This window comes from Lycium barbarum, chromosome 7, assembly GCF_019175385.1.
Source record: "Lycium barbarum isolate Lr01 chromosome 7, ASM1917538v2, whole genome shotgun sequence".
Lineage (NCBI taxonomy): Eukaryota > Viridiplantae > Streptophyta > Magnoliopsida > Solanales > Solanaceae > Lycium > Lycium barbarum.
The window spans coordinates 28079030-28103817 of NC_083343.1; the positions used below are offsets into that span (position 1 = coordinate 28079030).

General features: G+C 38.8%; 2 protein-coding genes across 2 annotated transcripts; both read left to right on the top strand.

The window, feature by feature from the left end:
• The first annotated feature begins 7983 nt into the window (after nucleotides 1-7983).
• Nucleotides 7984-15803, top strand: LOC132601435 (uncharacterized). Its single transcript, XM_060314515.1, has 4 exons — nucleotides 7984-8090; nucleotides 10830-11313; nucleotides 15007-15232; nucleotides 15283-15803. The coding sequence occupies exons 1-4, from the start codon at nucleotides 7984-7986 to the stop codon at nucleotides 15801-15803; spliced, it is 1338 nt and encodes a 445-aa protein (XP_060170498.1).
• A 5523-nt stretch (nucleotides 15804-21326) lies between these two features.
• LOC132601437 (F-box/FBD/LRR-repeat protein At1g13570-like) lies at nucleotides 21327-22172 on the top strand. Its single transcript, XM_060314516.1, has 3 exons — nucleotides 21327-21824; nucleotides 21909-22054; nucleotides 22133-22172. Exons 1-3 carry the CDS (start codon nucleotides 21327-21329, stop codon nucleotides 22170-22172), a joined length of 684 nt encoding a protein of 227 aa, XP_060170499.1.
• The last annotated feature ends 2616 nt before the right edge of the window (nucleotides 22173-24788 follow it).

A 24788-nucleotide genomic window follows, 5' to 3' on the forward strand; every position in this document is an offset into this window, starting at 1 on the left:
TAATAGCATAAAAATTTGGCCACACACGACCCAAAAAGCATATAAGGAAAACATGCAACCTTATGATCTCGACGTCTCATCTTGGACTTCTTCCAAGGGCTGAAATAAGTGCGGGTATTGGATTGCATACTCTCTTCTGCTTCCCATGTCATCTCTTCTCGTTTACTGCTTCTCCATAGAACCTTAACCGAGGCCCACTTCTTTGTTTCTAAGCCTCCGTACTTGCCTATCTAATATGGCAATGGGTACCTCTTCGTAAGATAGCTTTTCTGTCACTTGAACATCATTTACTGGGACGATCCTAGTGGGATCTCCAACACATTTTCGAAGCATCGAGACATGAAATATTGGATGGACTGACTCCAATTCTGGAGGTAGGTCTAACTCATAGGCCACTTTTCCTATCTTTCGTACAATTTCATATGACCCAATATACCGGGGACTAAGCTTCCCCTTTTTGCCAAATCTCATTACACCCTTCATTGGCGATACTTTCAAGAATACCCAATCTTTCACTTTGAACTCCAAGTCTCTTCGACGATTATCCGCATAGGACTTTTGACGACTTTGGGCTGCTAACAACCGATCTTGTATGAGCTTGACTTTCTCTATAGCTTGCTGGACCAGGTCCGGCCCTATCAATTTAGTCTCCCCTATTTCAAACCACCCAATTGGGGATCTACACTTTCGCCCATATAAAGCTTCGTACGGTGCCATTTGAATACTAGAATGATAACTGTTATTGTAAGCAAACTCAATGAGCGGCAAATGGTCATCCAGTTCCCTCCAAAATCTATCATGCATGCCCGTAACATATCCTCAAAGAGTCTGAATGGTGCGTTCAGCTTGCCCATCGGTCTGCGGATGAAAGGCCGTGCTAAGGCGCACCTGGGTCCCTAGACCCTCTTGGAAAGACTTCCAAAAGTTAGCCGTAAACTGAGTCCCTCTATCGGAGCTAATAGATACCGGAACGCCATAGAGTCTCACTATCTCTTTAAGGTAGAGCCTTGCATAATCTTCTGCCACATAGGTCGTTCTGACCGGTAAGAAATGAGCTGACTTTGTGAGTCTATCCACAATCACCCATATGGAATCATACTTACGTCGAGAACGGGGTAAACCTGAAATGAAGTCCATATTTATCACTTCCCACTTCCAAGTTGGGTTTTCTATAGCTTGCAACAATCCACCCGGCTTTTGGTGCTCGATTTTCACTTGTTGACAATTTGGACATTGAGCTACGAATTCCGCTATATCTTTCTTCATTCCATTCCACTAGTATATGGACTTAAGATCATGATACATTTTCGTCACTCCGGGGTGAATAGAATAACGAGAACAATGAGCTTCTCTCAAAATCAGGTGGTGAAACTTGCCACATCAGGGACACATAATCTGCCTCGGCATCGGAGAACTCCGTCTGCTAAAATATCAAATGATGACTCCTCTTTCTGAGGGAGTGTATCTCTGTACTGCATTAGCATGAGATCCTCATATTGTCGCTCCTTCACCTCTGCTACTAGCGACGAGACTGTACAATTCTGAATAGTAGCTCCGCTGCTACCTGAGTCCATTACCCGGACTCCTAGGCTAGCTAACTGTTGGAGCTCACGGGCCATTTCTCTCTTCTCTGGTCGTACATCACATAGACTTCCCATCGATCTACGACTAAGAGCATCAGCCACAACATTTGCCTTTCCGGGGTGATACAAAATATCAATATCATAGTCTTTTAGCAATTCTAACCATCGTCGTTGCCGCAGATTCAACTCTTTCTGCTTGAAGATATACTGAAGGCTCTTATGATCTGTGTAAATATCCACGTGAACACCATATAAATAATGTCTCCATATCTTTAATGCATGAACCACCGCGGCCAATTCTAGATCATGAATAGGATAGTTCTGCTCATGTTTCCACAATTGCCTTGAAGCATACGCAATCACTTTGCCATGTTGCATCAATACACAGCCTAGCCCAACACCTGAAGTATCGCAATAAACGACATATCCTTCCAATCCCTCTGGAAGTGTCAAGACTGGGGCGGACGTCAATCTACCCTTTAACTCTTGGAAACTACGTTCGCAAGCATCTGTCCATTGAAACCTTGCCGATTCCTGGGTCAACTTTGTGAGCGGTGCCGAGATAGAAGAAAAACCTTCAATGAACCTCCTGTAATAACCTGCTAAGCCTAGAAAGCTACGAACCTCCGTAGGAGTTGTAGGCCTTGGCCAAGTCTTCACGGCCTCAATCTTTTGACTATCCACTCGAATACCGTCGGCTGCAACAATATGCCCTAAAAATGCCCCCGAATTCAACCAAAACTCACATTTGGAAAACTTTGCAAACAACTCTCGAGTTCGAAGGACTCCAAGGGCAGTACGCAAATGATCCGCATGTTCTGCCTCAGATCTAGAATACACCAAGATGTCATCGATAAACACGATCACAAATAAATCCAGGAAGGTCCTGAACACATTATTCATCAAATCCATAAATACTGCCGGCGCGTTCGTTAGCCCAAATGACATTACCCGGAATTCAAAATGACCATATCTTGTTCTGAAGGCTGTCTTAGGGATATCTTTCTCCCTAACTCTCACTTGATGATAACCGGACCTCAAATCGATTTTTGAAAACCATTTAGCACCTTGCAATTGATCAAATAAATCATCAATCCTTGGGAGAGGATATTTATTCTTAATCGTCACCTTATTCAATTTCCTATAATCAATGTAAATTCTCAAGGAGCTATCTTTCTTTCGGACAAACAATACGGGTGCTCCCCACGGGGATGAACTAGGCCTAATAAAGCCTTTCTCAAGCAAGTCTTTCAATTGCTCTTTCAATTCTTTCAGTTCTGCGGGTGCCATTCTATATGGGGGAATAGATATAGGCTTAGTGCCTGGCAACACATCAATAGAAAAGTCAATCTCCCGCTCGGGAGGAAGGCCTGGAAGCTCTCCCGGGAACACATTCGGAAATTCATTTACTATGGGAACCGACTGAAGAGTTAGTGATTCAGCTTCTATATCTTGAACTCGCACTAGATGATAAATACAACCTTTTGTGATCATTTTCCTTGCCTTTAGGTAGGAAATAAACCTACCTTTTGGTGACGCCGTATTCCCTTTCCATTCTAAGACTGGTTCTCCCAAATATTGGAAATGAACCATTTTCATTCTACAATCAACATTGGCATAGCAAGAAGCCAACCAATCCATGCCCATAATGACATCAAAATCTACCATTTCTAGCTCATGCAAGTCAATCATGGTACAACAGTCACAAATCACAATCACACAATTTCTATATACTCGGCTAGCTATTACCGATTCACCCACGGGTGTAGACACCTCAAAAGGTTCGATCGACTACGGCTCGACTCTAAATCGACCAGCAATATATGGAGTAACATATGACAATGTGGAGCCCAGATCAATCAAAGCATATACATCATGAGAGAATACCGATAATATACCTGTGACCACGTCAGGAGAAGACTCAAGATCTTGGCGTCCAGCCAAAGCATAAATACGGTGCTGAGGACTGCTAGAACTGGGAGCTCTGACTCTGCCTCTACCATGGCCGACTGGCGCATGTGAACCTGGCCCCGCAGGGCGTACAGATGCTGAATATTCGGCTACCAACCCTGATGGTTGGGTCCTACCTCTACCATGTACTGAGGGGCAATCACGCATGATATGGCCTGGTCTGCCACATGAATAGCAAACATCTGAACCTGATCGGCATTGACCCCAATGCAAATTCCCACACTGGGAACATCGTGGCACGGGTGGCCTCGCCTGACCCGAATCACCCCTAAACTGGGACCCTGAAAAACTCGGACTCGGCCCTGAACGAGCAGATCTATCAAATCTCTGGCCTGAGAACTGTGGTGGTGCACTGGTCATAGAATAGCCTGAATGCCTGAGAAACTGCTGCCGGTTCCCCCCTCTAAACTCGCTCATCGGACTCGAAGATCGAGCCCTCTTGTTATGTCCCCGATCTTGCTTACGCTCACTCCTCTCCTATTGTAAACTTTCTTCTAAGTTCTGAGCGTGGGCCTGAATGCGTGCAATATCCATACCGTCCTGAAGGGACGCAGTCAAACACCTATCCATCAAATGTGGCCCTAGGCCTTTAACAAATCGGTGTACCCGGTCACCCATATCCGCTACCATGGCTGAAGCATGCCTAGCCAAGGAGTTGAAGCGGAGACTGTACTCTAGAGCACTCATGCTACCTTGCCTCAAATTTAAAAATTTATCGGCTCTAGCTCGCCGGACTTCTGGAGGCATATAATGATGGAGAAAAGCATCAACAAACTCTTGCCATACCGGGGGAGGTGCATTGGCCCCTTGTGAAGCCATCCAAACTGTATACCATTGGATCGAGACATCTCTTAATCTATATGATGCTAGCTCCACCGAATCGGTGTCCGAAGCATGTATCAATCGAAGCGTCCTCAACATACCATCAATAAAATCCTGAGGGTCCTCCTCCGGCTTTGAGCCAAAGAATTCCGGAGGGTTTAAAGTAATGAAGTCACGGGCCCTTGCACTAACAGCCCTATCACCTTGCTCTGAACTTTGCCTCTGAGTCTGGGACGCAACCAATTGAGTCAGCAAATTAATGGCCTCTTTCATATCTTGGCCCGAAGCATCTGGTGGAGGAGCTGGAGGTGCTGGAGCTCCTTCACGCTCCTCAGTAATAGGCACTGTCTGGGAGGACTGAGATTGAGCTACACTCTGGGACTCACTTTCCTCTACTACCGGTGGCGGTGCTCTTTCAGCCCGCTTTACTGCCACCGTCTTGCCCTTTTGGGCTGCTGTAGCCTTTCTCTTTTTAGGCATCTCTGAAATGCACAACACACGAATAAGGGACAAGAATTTCTTACATCATAGCTCTATCGCACGGTTCTTATGAGGAAAGAAGGTCATTTATTCCTAAAATATCCGCAGCTTCTTGTTTACAAGTATGGCGCGCAACACACCCACAACCAAGACTCTACTAGACACGGCTCGTAGACACACCCTAGGACTGAACTGCTCTGATACCACTTTTGTCACGACCCGTCTAGAGGGCCGCAAAGAGCACCCGGTGCTAGCCCACCCGGGCACCCTTGGCTTACACATATACTTACATCTAGGTGAGCCATACGATTAAACATACATTTTTTTTTCACGCTAGTCCCATTGGACGACAACATCTTTAAATCATCATTGACATCTATGCCACATCAAATGTATATAAGCCGACGAGGCTATCAAAAGATATACAAAATATAGGCCGATAAGGCCGGACACGTCTAATCATACACACGTGACTACGAGCCTCTAAAGAGAGTATAAAATATCACATGAGCAGGACAGGACCCCGCTATGCCCACAATTATGTACACAAAAGAATAAGTGCCCAAAAGCTATGGCTCCTAATGAAATGGAGCTCTGCTGTGAAGTCTCTGAGAAAGCAACTATGGATCGAGCCTGTCTCCCTGTGCACCTGCGGGCATGTCGCAGCGTCCAAAAATTAAAGGACGTCAGTACGAAGAATGTATTGAGTATGTAAAGCATGATCAATATCAATATAGAAGCATAAACAACAACATAAGAAATAGCATAAGATGGGAGATGGCAATATTGTCGTCATATGCACTTACTTGCCTTTCATAGGAACTTTCCCTTGCTAATACGTATTTGTGTACATATATCATTATCCGTATTCCGTGATAGTACCCGTACCGTATTTGTGCTCGTGTTCGTATACATGCCCTTATTCACATTCATATACATAGTCATATCATATTCGTACTCATATCATATACGTAGCATTTCCATAGAATACCCGACCACGTAGGATCGGTGTTTCATACATACTTGGCCAACCAAGGCTCAAGGTTACTCATACCTGGCCCTACCAAGGCCTCAGGGTTATCCGTACCCTCTGCCGAGGTGCGTGCGCGTTATGTAATCATATGCATACTTATTTACATATCATACCCAGCCTCATAAGCTCGGGGTTCTATAATAGTCGTACATATACATAATAGCTCACAAACATCTTTACTTTTAATCATCGTTATAATACTCATCATCGTTATTATCATTATAGTCATCATCAATAGCATTATCACTACTATCGTCATTCACCTCTTCTACCTTAATAGGCCTACTCGTAATACGAGAAACTTAGTACAATCGTAGCGTATCAAGAATCGTGAGCTTACAAGCTCGGAAGATCAATTCATTTGGAAGACAACATACTCGTATAGAGAATTTAGATGTTTGGCCAAAGAACCATGCCTTATGAAAGAAGGGTTAGCCTTACATACCTTTCCGTCACACTATTCTACACTTGCGCGTTCCCCTCCAACGTTAGCGTTTCTACCTTCATTAAAGTCATACTATCATTAGAATCGATAATTAGCACACATGGCTAAAACTAGGGGAAAATCGGACAACATTTCCTTCACATCATAATTCAACTCCCAAACGTCAACAATACATTCACAATATCATAACAATGGCCATTAGTCATTCACATTATCCACATTCCTCAATTTACTTTCATTTGCCCATATCTATGGCTATAACACATGATTTCGTCCATTCACATACAATGTCTATTTCATGGTCGTTCAACGTCATTTATAACCCATTCATGTCACAATATAACAACAATCATGATTCGATTCCAACTAATTCTCTAAATGGCACTATTCATCATTCATGACCCATTTTACCATATTCTTCTATACTCCAAGTATTTCAACTCTCCAATATCTTAAACAACATATAAACATCATGAATCTTACCTTAGATATTGTAGGAACAAGCTTTAGTTGATAATACTCCACTTTGAGCAAAACCCTAGTTTATCTCCATTTGGATTTCTTGACCTTGGATGATCTTTGATGGTTTTCTTACTCTTGATTTACTTGTTTTATGTTGTTGGTCACCAAATATCTTTGAATTATTGTGGAATAAATGTAGAGGGATGTTTTAGAGAGAAGGGGTGTGATGTAGAAGTGAAATGAAATAAGCCTTGGTCCCCTTATTTAATGACTTGAAAATCTGATTTGAAGTGCACAGTGGTCGTAAACTTGGTTTACGGTCCGTATTCCAGTTTACGGACTGTCCTTCATGGTCGTATTTAATCATAACAGAACCAGAAACTCAGGCTGAAGCATGGTGATTTACAATCACGGTTTACGGGTCGTAAACCACTTTACGGTCCGTATTTTGGGTCGTATTTAACCATTTGATCAATTGGCAGAAAGTTGAAGTTTTGGAATCCAAAATACGACATGGCAGTTTACGGACCGTATACCACTTTACGGTCCGTATTTCACTTTACGACCAACTGGCCAGAATGCAAACTTGAAACTTTTCACGTTTCTAAAACCTATAATTTATTCATTACGGAGCATAACCTCTCTCTTATTGCGATTGCCTTCGGAATCTCACTTAGGGTCGTCAAATGTCGTTTCTTACTCCTAGAAACATCATACACTCGTGCTCATCACTAGGTCATTCACTTGCGTACCAACGGAAGATTTTCCGAGGTGTAACAAACAACTATCATTCCAGTATTCAGATGGCCTCGTATGAAGCTCTATATGGAAGAAAGTGTAGATCCCCAATTGGGTGGTTTGAAGTAGGAGAGATACAACTAATAGGTCCGGAGTTGATTCAACAAGCAGTGGAAAAGAACAAGGTTATCTGAGATCGATTATTGACGGCCCAAAGTCGCTAGAAATCTTATGCGGACAGCCGTCCACGAGACTTAGAATTCCAAGTTGATGATTGGGTATTCTTAAAGGTATCACCGATGAAAGGCGTGATGAGATTTGGTAAGAAGGGAAAATTAAGTCCTCGATACATTGGACCTTATAAGATTGTCCGCAAAATAGGCTAAGTAGCTTATGAACTGGACTTACCTCCAGAACTTGAATCATTCCATCCAGTTTTCCATATATCGATGCTCCGTAAGTGTGTCGGAGATACTACTAGAATCATAACTGTAGATGATGTTCAAGTTACAGAGAAGTTGGTTTATGAAGAGGTATCCACTGCCATACTAGATAGGTAAGTACGAAAACTTAGAAATAACGAGGTAGCCTCAGTTATGGTCTTGTGGCGGAACAATAATTGAGAGGAAATGACTTGGGAAGCGGAAGAAAACATGAAGTCCAAGTACCCACACTTGTTTCCACCCCTGGAAGAGATTCAAGATGAGACATCAGTATTATGAGGTATGTAATGCTTTTTTTTTAGTGCTTTTGGTCGTGTGTGGCCATATTTTCTTGCCATTGTATTGTAGCCCTGTGAGGCGTTGTTATTGTAGGCTGTTGTGACAGGATGGTAGCGCCATATTACAGGGGAAACTCCGATGAATTTTTTGTAGAATTCCAGAGAATTTAACATTCGAGGACGAATGTTTTTAAAAGGGGGGAAGAGTGTTATACCTCGAAAAATTTCATGTCATTGTTAGTTGGGGGAAGAATCCGCCCGAATTGGATTTTTTGAGGAACGTATCGAGAGAGAATTGAATTTTTTCAAACCTGCTCCCATTTCGAGTCAAGAAAAAAACTGCTCGAATGGTACGATCCCTCCGTCACCCCAGAATGAAAGGGTTGTGTGGTAGATAGACTAATGCAGGGTGAGATGTATGTGATGTCTCTACAAGTAAGAAAGGTTACTTGGCGATTCTAATTAAGATTCCAAAGACATTCGAGGCAAGAGAAGAAAGTTCGTTGAAGAATGTAAAGTATAAGTCGTGTTTTGAAAAGGTTTTGCGAAGTACCGATCAAATGTTGATTTAATAATGTCTTGAGGAAAAGTTATAACGCTCCTTAGATTATTAATGAAGTGTTAAACAAGTGCTAAGAAGGTTCCATAAGGATTGGAGATCAAACGAATCGACGAGATTAACTTCAGAAAAAATGGGGTTATACGACCACTTATACGGTCCGTATAACTTTATACAGTCCATATAAGGGGTTTGTATAACCTTACACAAAAGGGAATTTCCCTTATGGTGAAATACAGCCACTTATACGAACCCTATAATATTATACAGACCGTATAAGGGTCCGTATAACTCCCGTCGGGCTGAGTATTTTCCAAGTATAAAAATATGTTCCCACTTCTAGTTTCTTATTTTTCCAACTTCTCCACTTCTCTCTAAATCTCTAGAATATTCCACTCACTTCATTTACATGAATCCCAGGGAAAACAAAGATCAAGTACCAAAAACTAGTAGAATCAAGTGTAAGAATGCTAGAAAAGGAAAAACCAGATGAGTGTAAAATAAAAAAAGAAAAGGAAAAAGCAGATCCATTTCCCAATCTAAACTGGAAACAGGAATCGTCCTCCTCCTATAAATAGGCTTCCAATTCACTGCTCGAACCCAAAAATCAAACAACTCTCACATCCCTTCTGCATTTAACTCCTTAACCATTGATAAAATCATATGTTTTTCTTTTCTTTTCATTTTGCAACTAATTAGAAGAAACACAGACCAAAAAGCTGATTAGTTTTTCTTCAAAATCTTATGAATTGCTTAATCCTCAAATTTGTGTAGCCCAAAGTCGTTGTTGATTTAGCTTTTTGGGTGCTTAATACGTGTAAGATCTTCATGGCATACTTTGTCTGTTTGTAGATAATTGTTAGAATTATTTTATAACTGGATATGTAATGGCTTAATACCTATATAGTCCCTTAAACTTGACATGTGTTACTGGGTTTTAATGTTAGATGAATGGGAAATGAAGGGAAGGAACATGGAGGAAAAATGAAAATTTTGAATTGTCCTTTTGTTGCTTTTTGGATGAAGACTTTCTCCTATATTGGTTGTAGAAAGAAAATTTCTTGTGCTTATATGTAGAATCACATCTTCTACGTCATAAAGAGTTGAGAAGAGGACCTCCCCTGCGCCATCGTCGTTCACTCGGCTTTGCTTTGGATTTGGATTTGATCAAATGATCTGATTGATTAATAATCGTTTTGAGCCAAATTTAATTAATTTTAAATTATTAATTAATTATCTAAATTATGACTCGATTTTTTGGATCCGTTTCTGACCCGTTGACCCATTTCTCCTTCCGGGATTAATTCAAATATTCCCACCCATCTGAAAGGATGCAACTTTGGAGTTGCACCTTTCTGAACCAACGCTTCCATGGCTATATATATCCTGATGATCTTTAGAATATTCCTTACGAATTTTATGATCTTCTCCTCTCTTCGTTTTTTTGCACTTTAAAATTTTCATGTGATTTACAGCCTTCGAGTGAGTTCACTGTGGTCGGATTTTGCAGTACCGCTACAACGGTGAGTAAATCATTCTATCCTGGGAGGGTATATTCCACAACCTCGGGTACATTGAGGGGAATAATTTCCTTAAGGACACACTGTGTTTTAGTGGGCTCGATTTAATTCTTCTACATTTTTCAGATACTGTTCTTCTAAAAAATTTCAGATTCTAGTTTTATTTTATAAAATTACCAATTTTTGGTTTAAGTATATTTTCGGATACAGGTTAACAACAACCTTAAGGAAATTAATTTATATATTTTTTAATAGTCTGTATTGTTTTCTGGAGATTAAAACCTTTCTGCTTTTCTACTCCGTTTGAATTTTTCTATTCTGACTTGAAGAACATAAAAAATTCATTGGATTATTAAAGTTCATAATTGTGAAATAATTTGAAGAACATAAAAACTTCATCGTTAAATTTTGAAACAGTTTGAACATATAAACCTTCACCGTTTACTGTTCTGTTTTTGTTTGACATTGATTAAACTGTTTGTCAACTATTGACAGTGAGAAAATGGAAATAGAAAAGGATGTCAATGTTTCTACTGGAACGGAGACTGTTGCGGCGATGACAGTTGCATCTTCAAGTCGTTCAACTACTGCATATGTAATGAGACCGGTAGAGAAACCAGGAAAATTTTCTGGAATTAACTTCAAAGGTTGGCAGCAAATAATGTTTTTTTGGTTGACCACTCTTGGTATGCAAAAGTTCACAAACGAAGATCCTCCTGTTCCTGAAGAAGGAATGCCAGAAAATCAGCGCTTCATGGTTATTGAGGCTTGGAAGCATTCGGATTTCTTGTGCAAGGGTTACATCCTTAGTGCTTTAGAGGATGACCTATATAATGTCTATAGTTCTGCGAAGACTTCGAAAGAATTGTGGATTGTACTTGAAAAGAAGTATAAAACTGAAGACGCATGCTTGAAAAAATTTGTAGTTGCCAAGTTTCTAGACTATAAAATGATGGACAGTAAAACCGTTGGAACCCAAGTTCAAGAGCTTCAAATTTTTATCCATGACCTTTGTCACGACCCAGCCCCGTGGGCCGCGACTGGTGTCCTATTTGGACACCCAAACGAACTTACGTACCAGATCGACATATCAAAGGTTTATTCAAACTTATCATACGTCATTTTAAACAGATACTGAAAACAAATATCATCTTAAGCGGTCGCTCGTACAGAAACATCATATCAAATCCGGAAGGTTAGCGGAATACACATCGCCCAGATATACAAACATATGGGCCGTTTGGCCATAATATCAAACGGGACCGCTTAAGGCACAAGTCACAGACATAATCGAACAAACACGACCCATGACCCATATATATGACTACAGGCCTCTACAAACCATAACAGAACATATGACGGGACAGGGCCCCGTCGTACCCTAGATAGTCATACATACATATACAGAGACATATACAATGAAAGGTCTTTACCAAAAGTATGGGCTCCGAGTCAAAGGAGCACTCCAAAGTAGCAGAATGTATCCTACATGGGCGAGTCACCAGAAAAAAACGTATGTACCTGCGGGCATGAAACGCAGCCCCCGAAGAAAGGGGGTCAGTACGAAATATGTACTGAGTATGTAAAGCATGAAGTACAGTAATCCAAATCAGAACTGAAATAGGGAGTATGGAAAGCGATTACAGAATCAGTATATCAAACCTGTTTTAAAAACATAAATAATGCAAATAAAATCATGCACAAGGCTCAGGAACGTGGTCGCCACTCCAACACTGGCGCCACAACACATCATACTCCAGAGGGTTTCAAATCTCCGTACAATCCCCGAACATATCATATCATCACATCATATCAAAACATCAGAACATATCATATGCCATATCACATCATAACGCCGTATATAGGCGGTACCCGGCCCTATGGCGAGGTCTCGGGAACCGCAACACATCATACTGCCGAATATACATAGTGCGCACGATCAGAAAACCGGCCCGGGATCCGGTGAGCGATATCATAGTAGTAGGCACGAGCCGAGTAGTGCGGAAACCATATGCATATAAATAAATAAATTTCAAAACTCGATAAACAAATATATTTACGGCATCCGAAGGCTCAGAAATCAGTTTCGGGTCAATCGGAGTTAGTATACGGAAGTTACAAACTTTTGAAGTACAAAACTTTCTAAAGGCATTTCAGAAACTCTTTTCGGAAATTCAAGTGACATTCATATTAGGGGAATTTTCAAATAACATTATGGGTCAAATCAAATAGAGACTTTAGGACCATATCTACGTATCAAAATATTCATAAAAGACTTTAGTCATATCGATTCTCTTTCGAGCAACATTCGGAAACATAACAACTAGAATCTTCGAACATCATAAATACGTATCAAACCATATGGAATAGCTTATGGAAGTCAAAGATATTAGCATCCTAGTGGCCCTAAGAATAGGATTTTCTTTAGAAGCATACATATACATTATTTGTTCATTTCATAAAGGTCATGCCAAAAGAAAGAAAGGTAGGCTTTACATACCGTTTGTCGTCTGTACCAATTCAATAATTTAAACTCGTCTCGATTGGCACTTCAACCTATAACAATGGTAGCATGTTCGTCAAATTGGTGGTTGCTAGTAAACGATAACTCGTTCTTGTATAAAAACAAGTGGGCAGCACTTCCACTACTTGCATACATCCACAACTCACATACGAGGTCAACAACATCAATAACAAGACACAACTCAAGGACATAACAAAATCAGCCCCATATGCACTACATACACCATTGCTATCATTCTTTCTCTTTACATCCATGGAGTACAACAACCACAACAACAAAGTGATTCATACACTAATTCCTTATGTTTATCCAACACCTTTAACAATGTTAGACCAGCCATCAAGAACAACCCATACTCCAGCAAATATACTACATATATTGTACATAATCATAACTATAATCCCTGCATTTCGACTCAACAAGAGCAGTCACGAAAATTACAACAAACAGCCCCCAAAATGTCACTACAAAACAACCACGAAATTTATAACAAGCAGCCCCAAAACAGCCACAAAATTCATCATAAAACAGCCATGAAATTCATCACAAAACAACCACGAAATTCATTACAAAACAGCCCCAAAATAGCCCTTAGTTACCACATAACAATGACCGATAATCTCACGAACATCTAAGAATATACCAAGCAGATCGACACACTTCGCATACGATATTTTATACGCTTCTTTCCTCCAAGTTTGATGATTCACATCAGCAACAACACAGCAACAACATCAACCTCTATATGCAAGAAAACTATCGTAACATTACAACAAGTTCTAAAACAGCCCCATCCATTATAACGTCACAATACAATTCTTAACCATCCTTAGTTCTTCAATTCCTCAAGAACAGCCCCTAACTACAATTTAACCATAACAATGACAACCTCAAATAGCCATATAATCACATGAGATTTTCCACCAAAAACCATATCAAAACAGCCCACAACAACAACATAACGATGCCCGAAATTCTAACGAACACCTACAATACACCAAGCAGCCCATATACACTTCTTATGCCTTATTTCATGCAATCTTTTCAGCAAATTTCAGGGAAATACAACAGCATTCACACGACACCACATCATCTATTCATATGCAAGTAAACCACATTATTATCTCTATAATTCTTACAACAACCCACAACAATTTTTAACTCCAACTCTAACCATTAAATTCCTTCATTCTCATCACATAATCCATGATCAAAACAACCAAAATATTAATTCAAATCAGTCCAGCAAATTTCAATTAAAAACAGCCCCTATGGCATTCAACAACATTCCAACATTCGTACAATTCGTGTTACCAAGTTACAACTATGTTTCAACATCAAGATACATAATTTCGTGGCTTCAACCATGCTTCAACATCAAGATACATAATTTCATGATTTTCTTTCATTTCTACTCACCATAACACGTTCAAACCATCCACAACACATGCAAATTCATCCTAAAACATATAGAAAATGATCAACTCTTACCTTAGCAAATTGGCTCCTTAATTTGCTGGATTTAATGGCTTCAATTAAAGACCACTCTTGCTGCTCTCAAGGAACAAATTCACGTTCCCATAGACCTCCATTTGATTTAAAACACCGTGGAAAATTAATTTGTATCAAGCTTGATGAACTTGAATTTTTTTCCACCATAGCCGTGCACTCCCTCTCTATCTCTAGGGTTTTTACTACTTTGTTGAAGATGGAAAATGAACTCTTATTCAGCAGATTTTTCCTTATATAGGCAGCCCCTAAGAGTGACAAGTGTCCCACTCAAGGCTTGAGCCAATTAAATTTGGCCACATGTTTTGGTGGGGCCCACTTAGTGCACTAGTGACTTGTTTAATGAATAATTAAATTTTAATCCCCACTTAATAATCTAATCATGGTAAATTAATCCCAACTTTCCATTAATATTTTTACACTAAGTAAAATTCATAAACAATTCATTTTCTAATAGAGACCGGAAATTAAAGATTTTCTGTTTCGTGCCCGAAAATGATCCCGTCTTTAACTTGAGTCGATTCTCTTGCGAATAACTCGACATATAAAAATACGGGATATAACAACCTTATTGCTGAAGGTATGGTAATTAACAAGGCGTTTTAGGTGGCTGCAGTGATTGAAAAGTTGCCTCCTTAGTGGAGAGATTTCAAGAACTACCTGAAACATAAACACCAAGAAATGACGCTGGAAAATCTTGTGATACGTTTGAAGAACGAGGAGGACAACAAAGTCGCCGAAAAGAAATCGCGTGGAAACTCAGCGATTATAGGAGCAAACATCATTGAAGAAGCTGCTCCAAATAATAAGAAAAAGAAGAAGCCGTCTAGGCAAAAAAAGGAGCAGAACAAGAAAAAATTCAAAGGCAACTGCTATAATTGTGGGAAAGCTGGACATAAGGCTCCAAATTGTCAGGCCCTAAGAAAAATAAGAAAAAAGATCAGGAAAACGTTGTGGGAAAGAATGATGAAATTGATGATCTATGTGCTATGCTCACGGAATGCAATTTAGTTGGAAATCCAAAGGTGTGGTGGATTGACTCTGGAGCCACTCGACATGTTTGTACTATTAAAGAAGCATTTGCTACGTATGCTCCCACGGGACCCGCAGAAGAGCTTTCCATGGGAAATGCTGCAACAACCAAGGTTGAAGGATATGAGAAGATATTCATGAAGATGACTTTTGGCAAGGTGTTGACCCTCAACAACATCCTTCTTGTTCCTACAATTACGAAGAACTTAGTCTCAACTTCACTATTAGTCAAGAATGGTTTCAAATGTGTTTTTGTTTCTGATAAGGCTGTTGTTAGCAAAAATGATATGTATGTTGGAAAGGGTTACCTCACAGAGTGCCTTTTCAAACTTAATGTAATGATTGTTGACAATATTAATAAAATTTCAGCTTCATCTTATTTATTGGAGTCAAATGATTTATGACACGTTTGTTTAGGACATGTCAACTACAAAACCTTACGGAAATTAATTAATTTAGAAGTATTAACTAAATTCGAGTGTAATAAATTAAAATGTCAAATATGTGTTGAATCTAAGTTTGCTAAACATCCTTATAAGTCTATTGAGAGGAATTCCAATCCTTTAGACTTAATTCATACAAATATTTGTGATATGAAGTCGATACCATCTCGCGATGGGAAAAAATATTTCATAACTTTTATTGACAATTGCACACGATATTACTATGTTTATTTGCTTAATAGTAAGAATGAAGCAATTGAAGCATTTAAGCAACACAAAAATGAAGTTGAAAATCAATTGAATAAAAAGATGAAAGTGATAAGAAGTTTTAGGGGTGGAGAGTATGAATCTCCTTATGCAGAGATATGTTTAGAATATGAAATTATTTTATCAAACTATTGCCCCTGACACACCACAATCCAATGGAATTGCGGAAAGGAAAAAATCGAACATTAAAGGAAATGATGAATGCTATATTAATAAGTTCCGGTTTGCCGCAGAGCTTGTAGGGAGAAGCTATCCTTACAGCTAACCAAATACTCAACAAAGTGCCCCACAACAAAACACAATTTATTCCATATGAAAAATGGAAAGGAAGAAAACCCAACTTGAAATATTTCAAAGTGTGGGAGTGTTTAGCTAAAGTACAAATTCCTAAACCCAAAATGGTCAAAAATAAGACCAAAAAGTGTGGATTGTGTTCTCATTGGATATGCTACCAACAGTGCATGTCGATTTTTAGTTCACAAATCCAAACATCCCAACATCCATGATAATACGGTAATGGAATCAGATAATGCTGAATTCTTTGAAAATATTTATCCGTGCAAAAATAAATGTGAGTCGTCTAGCGAAAGATCTAAACGACCTCGGGAAGAACCAAAGGAAAATACACCAAGTAAAGAGTATCCAAGGCGTAGCAAACGTCAAAGGAGATCTACTTCCTTTGGACCGTATTTTGTGACATTTTTGCTTGAAAATGATCCTCAAATATTTAAAAAAGCCATGTCTTCTTCAGATTCACCATTTTGCAAAGAGGCAGTCAATAGTGATATTGAATCAATCTTAACAAACATACATGAGAATTGGTTGATCTTCCTCCCGGAAATAAACCCTTAGGTTCGAAATGGGTCTTAAAAGGAAAATGAAAGCTGATAGCACTATTGACAAATATAAGGCAAAACTTGTTGTTAAAGGTTATAGACAAAAGAAGGCTTTGATTATTTTGACACATACTCGTTGGTAACACGGATAACATCCATTTGGGTGTTAGTAGCACTAGCATCCGTTTATGGTCTTCAAATCCATCAAATGAATGTTAAGGCAGCTTTCTTAAATGGAGAGTTGGAGGAAGAGATTTACATGGAACAACCTGAGGGTTTTGGGTTTCCTGGTAAAAAAAGGAAAGTGTGCTAACTTGTTAAGTCGCTTTATGGACTAAAATAAACACCCAAACAATGGCATGCAAAATTTGACCAAACAATGTTGGTAAATGAATTTAAGATCAATGAGTGTGACAAATGTGTTTACATTAAAAATACTCCAAATCATGAAGTCATTGTTTGCTCATATGTTGATGACATGTTGATAATAAGTAGAGATATTGCCGATAAATGCTACTAAGCGTATGCTGGCTAACAAATTTGACATGAAAGACTTAGGAGTTGCTGATTTGATCTTAGGAATTATGATCCATAAAACTCCACAAGTTCTAGCATTATCATAGTCTCATTCTATTGAAAGGGTACTTGACAAGTTTAAGTATTTGAATTTCAATATTGCATAGACTCCAATTGATGTAAATTTGCACTTCAAAAGAATGAAGGTGAAAGTGATTCACAATTGGATTATGCATGAGTATTGGGAAGTTTGATGTATATCATGAATTGTACGTGACCAGATATTGCAAGTGCTATTAGTAAGCTGAGTCGGTTCACAAGTAATCCCAAACTCATTGGATGGCAATGAAACGATTTTTGGGGTATTTAAAACACACCCAAAACTATGATTTGCACTATAATGAATATCCCGTAGTAATTGAGGGATATAGTGATGATCACCGGATCATCTGAAGTTAAATCCATAAGTGGATATGTTTTTACCATTGGTGGAGGAGCAGTGTCTTGAAAATCATCCAAACAGTCATGCATCACTCGCTCTATAATGGAATCTAAATTTATAGGTTTAGACAAGGCCGGTGAAGAAGCAGAATGGCTCCGAAATTATTTGAAAGATATTCCATTTTGGCCCAAACCTTTGGCACCTGTATGTATACATTGTGATAGCCAAGCGGTAATAGATAGGGCATAAAGTGTTTATGTATAATGGAAAATCACACAATATCGTTAGGAAACTATTCTCTATTGGTGTTACCACTATTGACTATGTAAAATAGAGATAACGTGTCAGATCCACTTACTAAAGTCCTAACTAGAGAGGCAGTTGAATGATCATCAAAGGGAATGGGGTTAAGGCCTAGGACAATTCATGAGGTGGTAACTCTACTTAGTAGACTGGAGATCCCAAGAGTTAGGTTCAAAGAGATCAAATAAAGTTATGAATGACGGTTCAACATTGTCAAATAACTCAACCCATTCTCGTGACGAAGACAATATTCAGAAACAAGGATAAAGCGTTAAGGCTTCTTAATGAGTTAATAAAGCATTAACGTTTTTTAATGGTTTCTAAGTTTGGCAAGATATGACCAAATAGTGTATCTATAGGATTGCACGTTTAGAAATCACCTATGTGAGTGTGAAGTGTGAGCCGCTTTAAGGAGAATGATAGTGAAGGCCCATTCTCTACGCACTCATGAAACCAGGCGGTGTTCATGGCTGAAACGAACATAATCGTGAGAACCATAAACGGTTAAGGGTTAATTGTGTGACTTATGTTATCTAGGTGTACAACAAAGCTCGACGGTTCAAAAATATCACATCTACCGATTGACTGGGTACATCCGATATAAGTTCACTACGAAAAGTTCTATGGGAAACCTACTTATCTAGATGCAATAATCTTTACCTTCAAATCACGCACTTGTGCGTGCATTCCTTTATCTTATAGCCATTCCCCATTCATGTGGGGGATTGCTAGGTTTTAATGTTAGATGAATGGGAAATGGAGGGAAGAAATATAGAGGAAAAATGAAAATTTTGAATTGTTCCTTTATTACTTTTTGGATGGAGCATTTCCCCCACATTGATTGTAGAAAGGAAAGTTCTTGTGCTTATATGTCGAAGCACATCTTCTGGCTCATAAAGAGTTGAGAAGAGGACCTCCCCTCGCGCCGTCGTCGTCGCTTGGCTTCGGCTTCGGATTCGGTCAAATGATCTGATTGATTGATAATCTTTTTGGACTAAATTTAATTAATTTTGAATGCTTAATTAATTATCCAAATTATGACATGGTTTTTCGGATCCGTTTCTGACCCATTGACCCATATCTCCTTCCCTGATTAATTCAAATATTCCCACCCATCTGAAAGGATGCAACTTTTGAGTTGCACCTTTCTGAACCAACATCTTGAGAATATTCCTTATGAATTTTCTGATCTTCTCTTTTTTTTTTCTTGCACTTTAAAGTTTTTGTGTGATTTACAGCATTCGAGTGAGCTCGCTATCACCGGAGTTTGCAATACCGCTACAACGATGAGTAAGTCATTCAATCCTAGGAGGATATATTCCACAATCTCGGATATATTTGAGGGGAATAATTTCCTTAAGGACATACTGTGCATTCAGTGGGATCGATTTAATTCTTCTACATTTGTCAGATGCTGTTCTTCTAAAAAATTTTAGATTCTGGTTTTATTTTATGAAATTACCAGTTTCCGATTTAAGTATATTTTCGGATATAGATTCACAACATGTTTTGTAAGATAGACATATAAACTTATGAAGTGACCAGATAGACACTTAAACTCGTCCAACGTGTATTTTTTAAGCACATTTGTCCATCATGGCAACTCACGTGTATTGTGTTTTGGACTGAGCGCGTGAAGCCTTTCCGAAGTCTTTGAGTCAGAAAATAAAGTAATTAATTGTTTTTTTCAGAGTAATTGTTTCTTTAGTTGGTAACATTTACACACACGGTAAGATCTCATCTAATATAATGATACACTTTTTTTTTTTATACACTTTTTACACTATTAACTCAAATTGATTAGATTTTCCCTAAAGTTTTTTGCCTAAAAGTAAAATGCATTTTATTATTCAAACTTTCTCTAAATTTTTTGAGAATTTGTTATAGTATTTTGTCTTTTAAAAAGTACTTCCTCCGGTTTAAAAAGAGTGTTCACTTAACTTTTATTTTTTGTTCAAAAAGAGTGTTCACTTATCAAATCAAGAAAGAACTAACATTATTTTTTCAGATTTGCCCTTATTAAGTGACCAAATCCCAGTACATATTTAATTAGGGGTATTTTAGTCAAATTACCTATTTTTGCCTAGGAGTTAGTATTTTCTAAAAGGACGTGTAAATGGCTAAGTGGATACTCTTTTTGAACTAGAGGGACTACTAACATAGAAATAGAAGTCCAAATAATATCTTTGATTTTCGTAGGAAAAAAAAATTTAAAAATGATGCTGAAAAGCGTGAAAAGTTGCTCTTTTATTTCTTATAAATAAAAAATACATGCTTGATTTTTTTTTTTTTTAAATTAGTTGATATTATTATTCATGAATTAAGCAGTGTATGTGCACCACTGAAAAAGAAATCAATATCCTTTTATCTTCAAATGTCAATCTTGACAGATTTCTCTTGAATTTAAATGTTGTAATCTTAAATTAAATTAAAGATGTGTGTAGTCCTTTAAGTCTTGTGGTCTTAAACTTGCAACGTAAAATGTTGGAATTGTAAAACTTATTAAATATAGAAAGAGACACTCTTTTGGAACGGACCAAAAAAGAAAGTAAAACACGTAAATTGGGACGGAGGAAGTATTAAAATGTCTTTTGAATCTTGTGGTTATAAACTTGTCACGTAAGATATTTGAATTGTTAAACTTACTAAATATAGAAGGAGATACTCTTTTAGAAATTAGCACGTTGAAGCATGTTCTCACCTATATTCTGATGACCCCTCTTTTTTTTTTTTTTTCCAGAACTCAGAATCGCAATTTAGTTCGTTGTAAGAGACTTGAAGTTGAAGGGGACACACTTGATAGACTTACCCGTAAGAGAGTTGAAGGGGACACACTTAAACTTGATAGACTTACTGACTTCCCATTAATGTCAAACACAAGATTCAGGAGCACTTGTCTATTGAGGAAACCGCAAAAATGAGTGTTTTGTCTACACCGTGGAGACATGTTTGGGCTTCGATCCCCAAGCTCGTATTTTCTGGTCAATTTTGTAAAAACAAGCCATCAGGCAAATTGATAGACATCATTATTACAATCCTGTGGCAGCACGTTGGAGCCATTAAGACATTTCTCGTGAATATTTAAAAAATACCTAAATCGCAGCACTCAATTATCGATAAATGGATACTTTTGTTTTCAAGAATGATCTCATGGATCTCACCCTTAAGAGTAGGGTCAATGCTCCTTATAGTTTGCCTTCCTACATGTACTGTGTAGAATTAGAAAGTTTGGACCTTTCCAACTGCATTTTCAGGCCACCGTCCAGCTTTAGGGGTTTCCACAAGCTCAGAAGTCTTTCACTACATCAAGTCGCCTTAGAATTAGATGATGTTGCGACTTTTTTTTTGTGGATGCCAAACCTTGAGAGCCTCCGTTTTATGTCGTGCAGTGGTCTTCATCACTTGAAAATATATGCTCCAGAACTTGTGCTATTAATTTACTGTACAAGTGGCATTGACACCCTTCAGTTGGGTAATTTCATGGACTGTCGGAAGCTGATAACAGTTTTACTTGCATCACAAAACAATCAAGATAAAGCTATGAACTTGACCAATCTTCTCAGTAGCTGGCCTAAAGTTCGTCTGTCTTCTTTTGGACAGTTACTACCTTATGGGAAGGTGCAAAATTTTGATATTTTGCATAACTAAGAATGATGCATATATTTGTTATATTTAATTGATGTTACTCTTTTGTGGTTCCAGTCTGTTGCTTCTGGTATTGAAGCAGAGAGCCTCAACAGCTTGAGGGTTCTCACTCTTCATCAATTCAACTTTGATGATGAAGATCAGATATCTTCCCTTCTAAGAATGCATAGCGGCTCTCCCAATTTGAATCCCTTCTATTTTCGGTAAGTCAATGAGTCGTTACTCATTTTCTGTTTAAAGAGCTGGAAATCTTACTGATTTTACTTCTATACTACTTTTAGTTGCGCTCGAAGAAGAAAGGTGATGTTGAAGTCAATGTGAATCATTTTGAAGGACCAACCCGCAGGAGACAAGGACTCAACAAGCTTAAAAGATTCGATATAGATTATGTTAGCGGAAACGTAAAAGAAAGAACACAAGATTTAACGTGGTTCAGATCAAAATGATCCTACGTCCACCAGAGAACAGTTGTCTTTATATTATTAACAAAGGAAGGGGAGATTTCCCAATTACACTTAAGAGAATTGCACTCTCAACTCTCTACTCACTACAATGGATTGTATGATTTTTGGGATGATGAACAAAGAAGAATTGCCTCTCATTTTATAGGCATAAAATGACTTGGGCTCCAAGTGTGCTACATGGCATTTCAATTCTCCTCCACATCTTTGGCTCCAAGCAATGCATCCTTTGGCTCCAAGCAATGCATTTTTTGGCTCTAAGTAAATCATCCTTTGGCTCCAAGTAATAGAAATCATCCAACTAAAATTGTCACATGGATTTTCTATCACAAGACAAAAAACCAACTCTTTCAATCTCCACCTTGGTTTGCGTCACGAGTATGCGTATGAACAACTCCAGCCAAAACTTCTAAGCTTACTGGGCAACCCCGTTGTAAGAAACAAGAAGAACCAAACCATTGTTGAACATACCACCTCCACCCACTACAAAAAAATGGGTAATTCGCGGATGTTTAAAGTAGCAATTCGCGGAGGTTTTAGCCTCCGCTAGTTGCTAAAAGAGGCTAAACCCTCCACGAATTGCGACTTTCAACCTCCGCACATTATCCATTGTTTTGTAGTGACCTAACAACTGTTCTCTCGGAGTTGCATCAGTTGATGGGTACTCTCGCTAAGTCCTTGCAATGTGCAAACTTAGCGAGCGGGACTATCTTGGTCAACATGTCTGCAGCGTTATCGTCTGTGATAACCTTCATGACCTTGATAGTTCCCTCTTCAGCAACATCTCGAATAAAATGAAATCTGACATCAATGTGTTTAGTGCGCTAATGAAATCTCTGATTTTTAATCAGATGAATAGCACTCTGACTATCACATCTAAGGATTGATTCCTGCTGAACCAAACTCAATTCTGCCACCAAACCTTTCAACTAGATAGCTTCTTTCACCGCCTCCGCTGCTGCCATGTATTCTGCTTCTGTCGTAGACAAAGCGATAATCGAATGCAAAGTCGATTTCCAACTAACGGCACTGCCAACAAGAGTAAAGATGTATCCAGTTGTGGACCACCTTCTGTCAAGATCCCCTGCATAGTCAGAATCCACATAACCGAGAATTAAAATACCTCCACCACCTTTTTGAAAGGTCAGACCAACATCAGAAGCTCCCTTGAGATATCTCAATATCCACTTGAGAGTTTCCCAATGCCTCTTTCCTGGGTTGGACATGTATCTGCTTACCACACTTACAGATTGAGCAATATCTAGACGTGTGCATACCATAGCATACATAATGCTACCAACTGCGCTGGTATAAGAAACCTTTGACATATGCTCCACCTCATCTTCAGACCGAGGCATTTGTAAATCTGAAAGTTTAAAATGAGGAGCTAACGGTGTACTTACAGGCTTGCACGTATGCATATTGAATCTCTCGAGAACCCTTTCAATGTATCTCTTCTGAGAAAGATGTACAACACCGTCTTCTCTTGAAATCTCCATACCAAGAATTTTCTTTGCAGCTCCCAAATCCTTCATGTCAAATTCCTTACTTAACAGTTTCTTTAAAGCATTTATCTCTGTAATATTGTTAGCAACAATAAGCATATCATCAACATACAACAGTAAATAAATCATTGAGTTACCAGACATCTTCTTGTGATACACACAACTATCAAATGCACTCCTTGAGAATTCATGTGTAGTCATGAATGCATCAAACCTTTTGTACCACTGTCTAGGGGATTGCTTCAAACCATACAAAGACTCTTTCAGTTGGCATACATGATCTTCTTTTCCCTCAGCTAGGAAACCTTCAGGCTGATCTATATAGATTGTCTCTTCTAGATCACCATGTAAGAAAGCAGTTTTGACATCAAGCTGTTGAAGCTTCAGGTCAAATTGTGTAACCAATGCTAGTAGCACGCGAATTGAGCTATGCTTCACGACCGGAGAGAAAATCTCATTGTAGTCAATTCCTTCCTTCTGACTGAAACCCTTTGCAACCAATCTCACCCTGAACCTAACATCTTCCACTTATGTAATTCCCTCTTTCTTTCTGTAGACCCATTTGCACCCAACTGTCCTCTTCTCCTTTTGCCTTTTCACTAAGACCCATGTGTGATTCTTGTGAAGAGACTCCATCTCTTCCGTCATGGCTAACCGCCATTGTGCAGCATCCTTGCAAGAAGGTGCTTCAACATACGAGGAGGGCTCCAGATCCGTAATCTCTTCTTCTGCAGCTACGAACGCATATACAATCAGGTTTGCTTGATCTATAAGACGTTCCGGTCTTCGTATCTGCCTCTTCTCCCTTCCCTTCGCAATTGTATATGGTTCATTGACAGCAAGTTATTCAAGATCTACATCTTTTGACTCATCTTTAACCTAAGTCTCTTGATCCTTTTCCTTGGTAAGCTCCATCGGCAGCTCCACCCGCTCGTTGTTCTCGTTTATTGAAACTCCACAGAAACTTTACG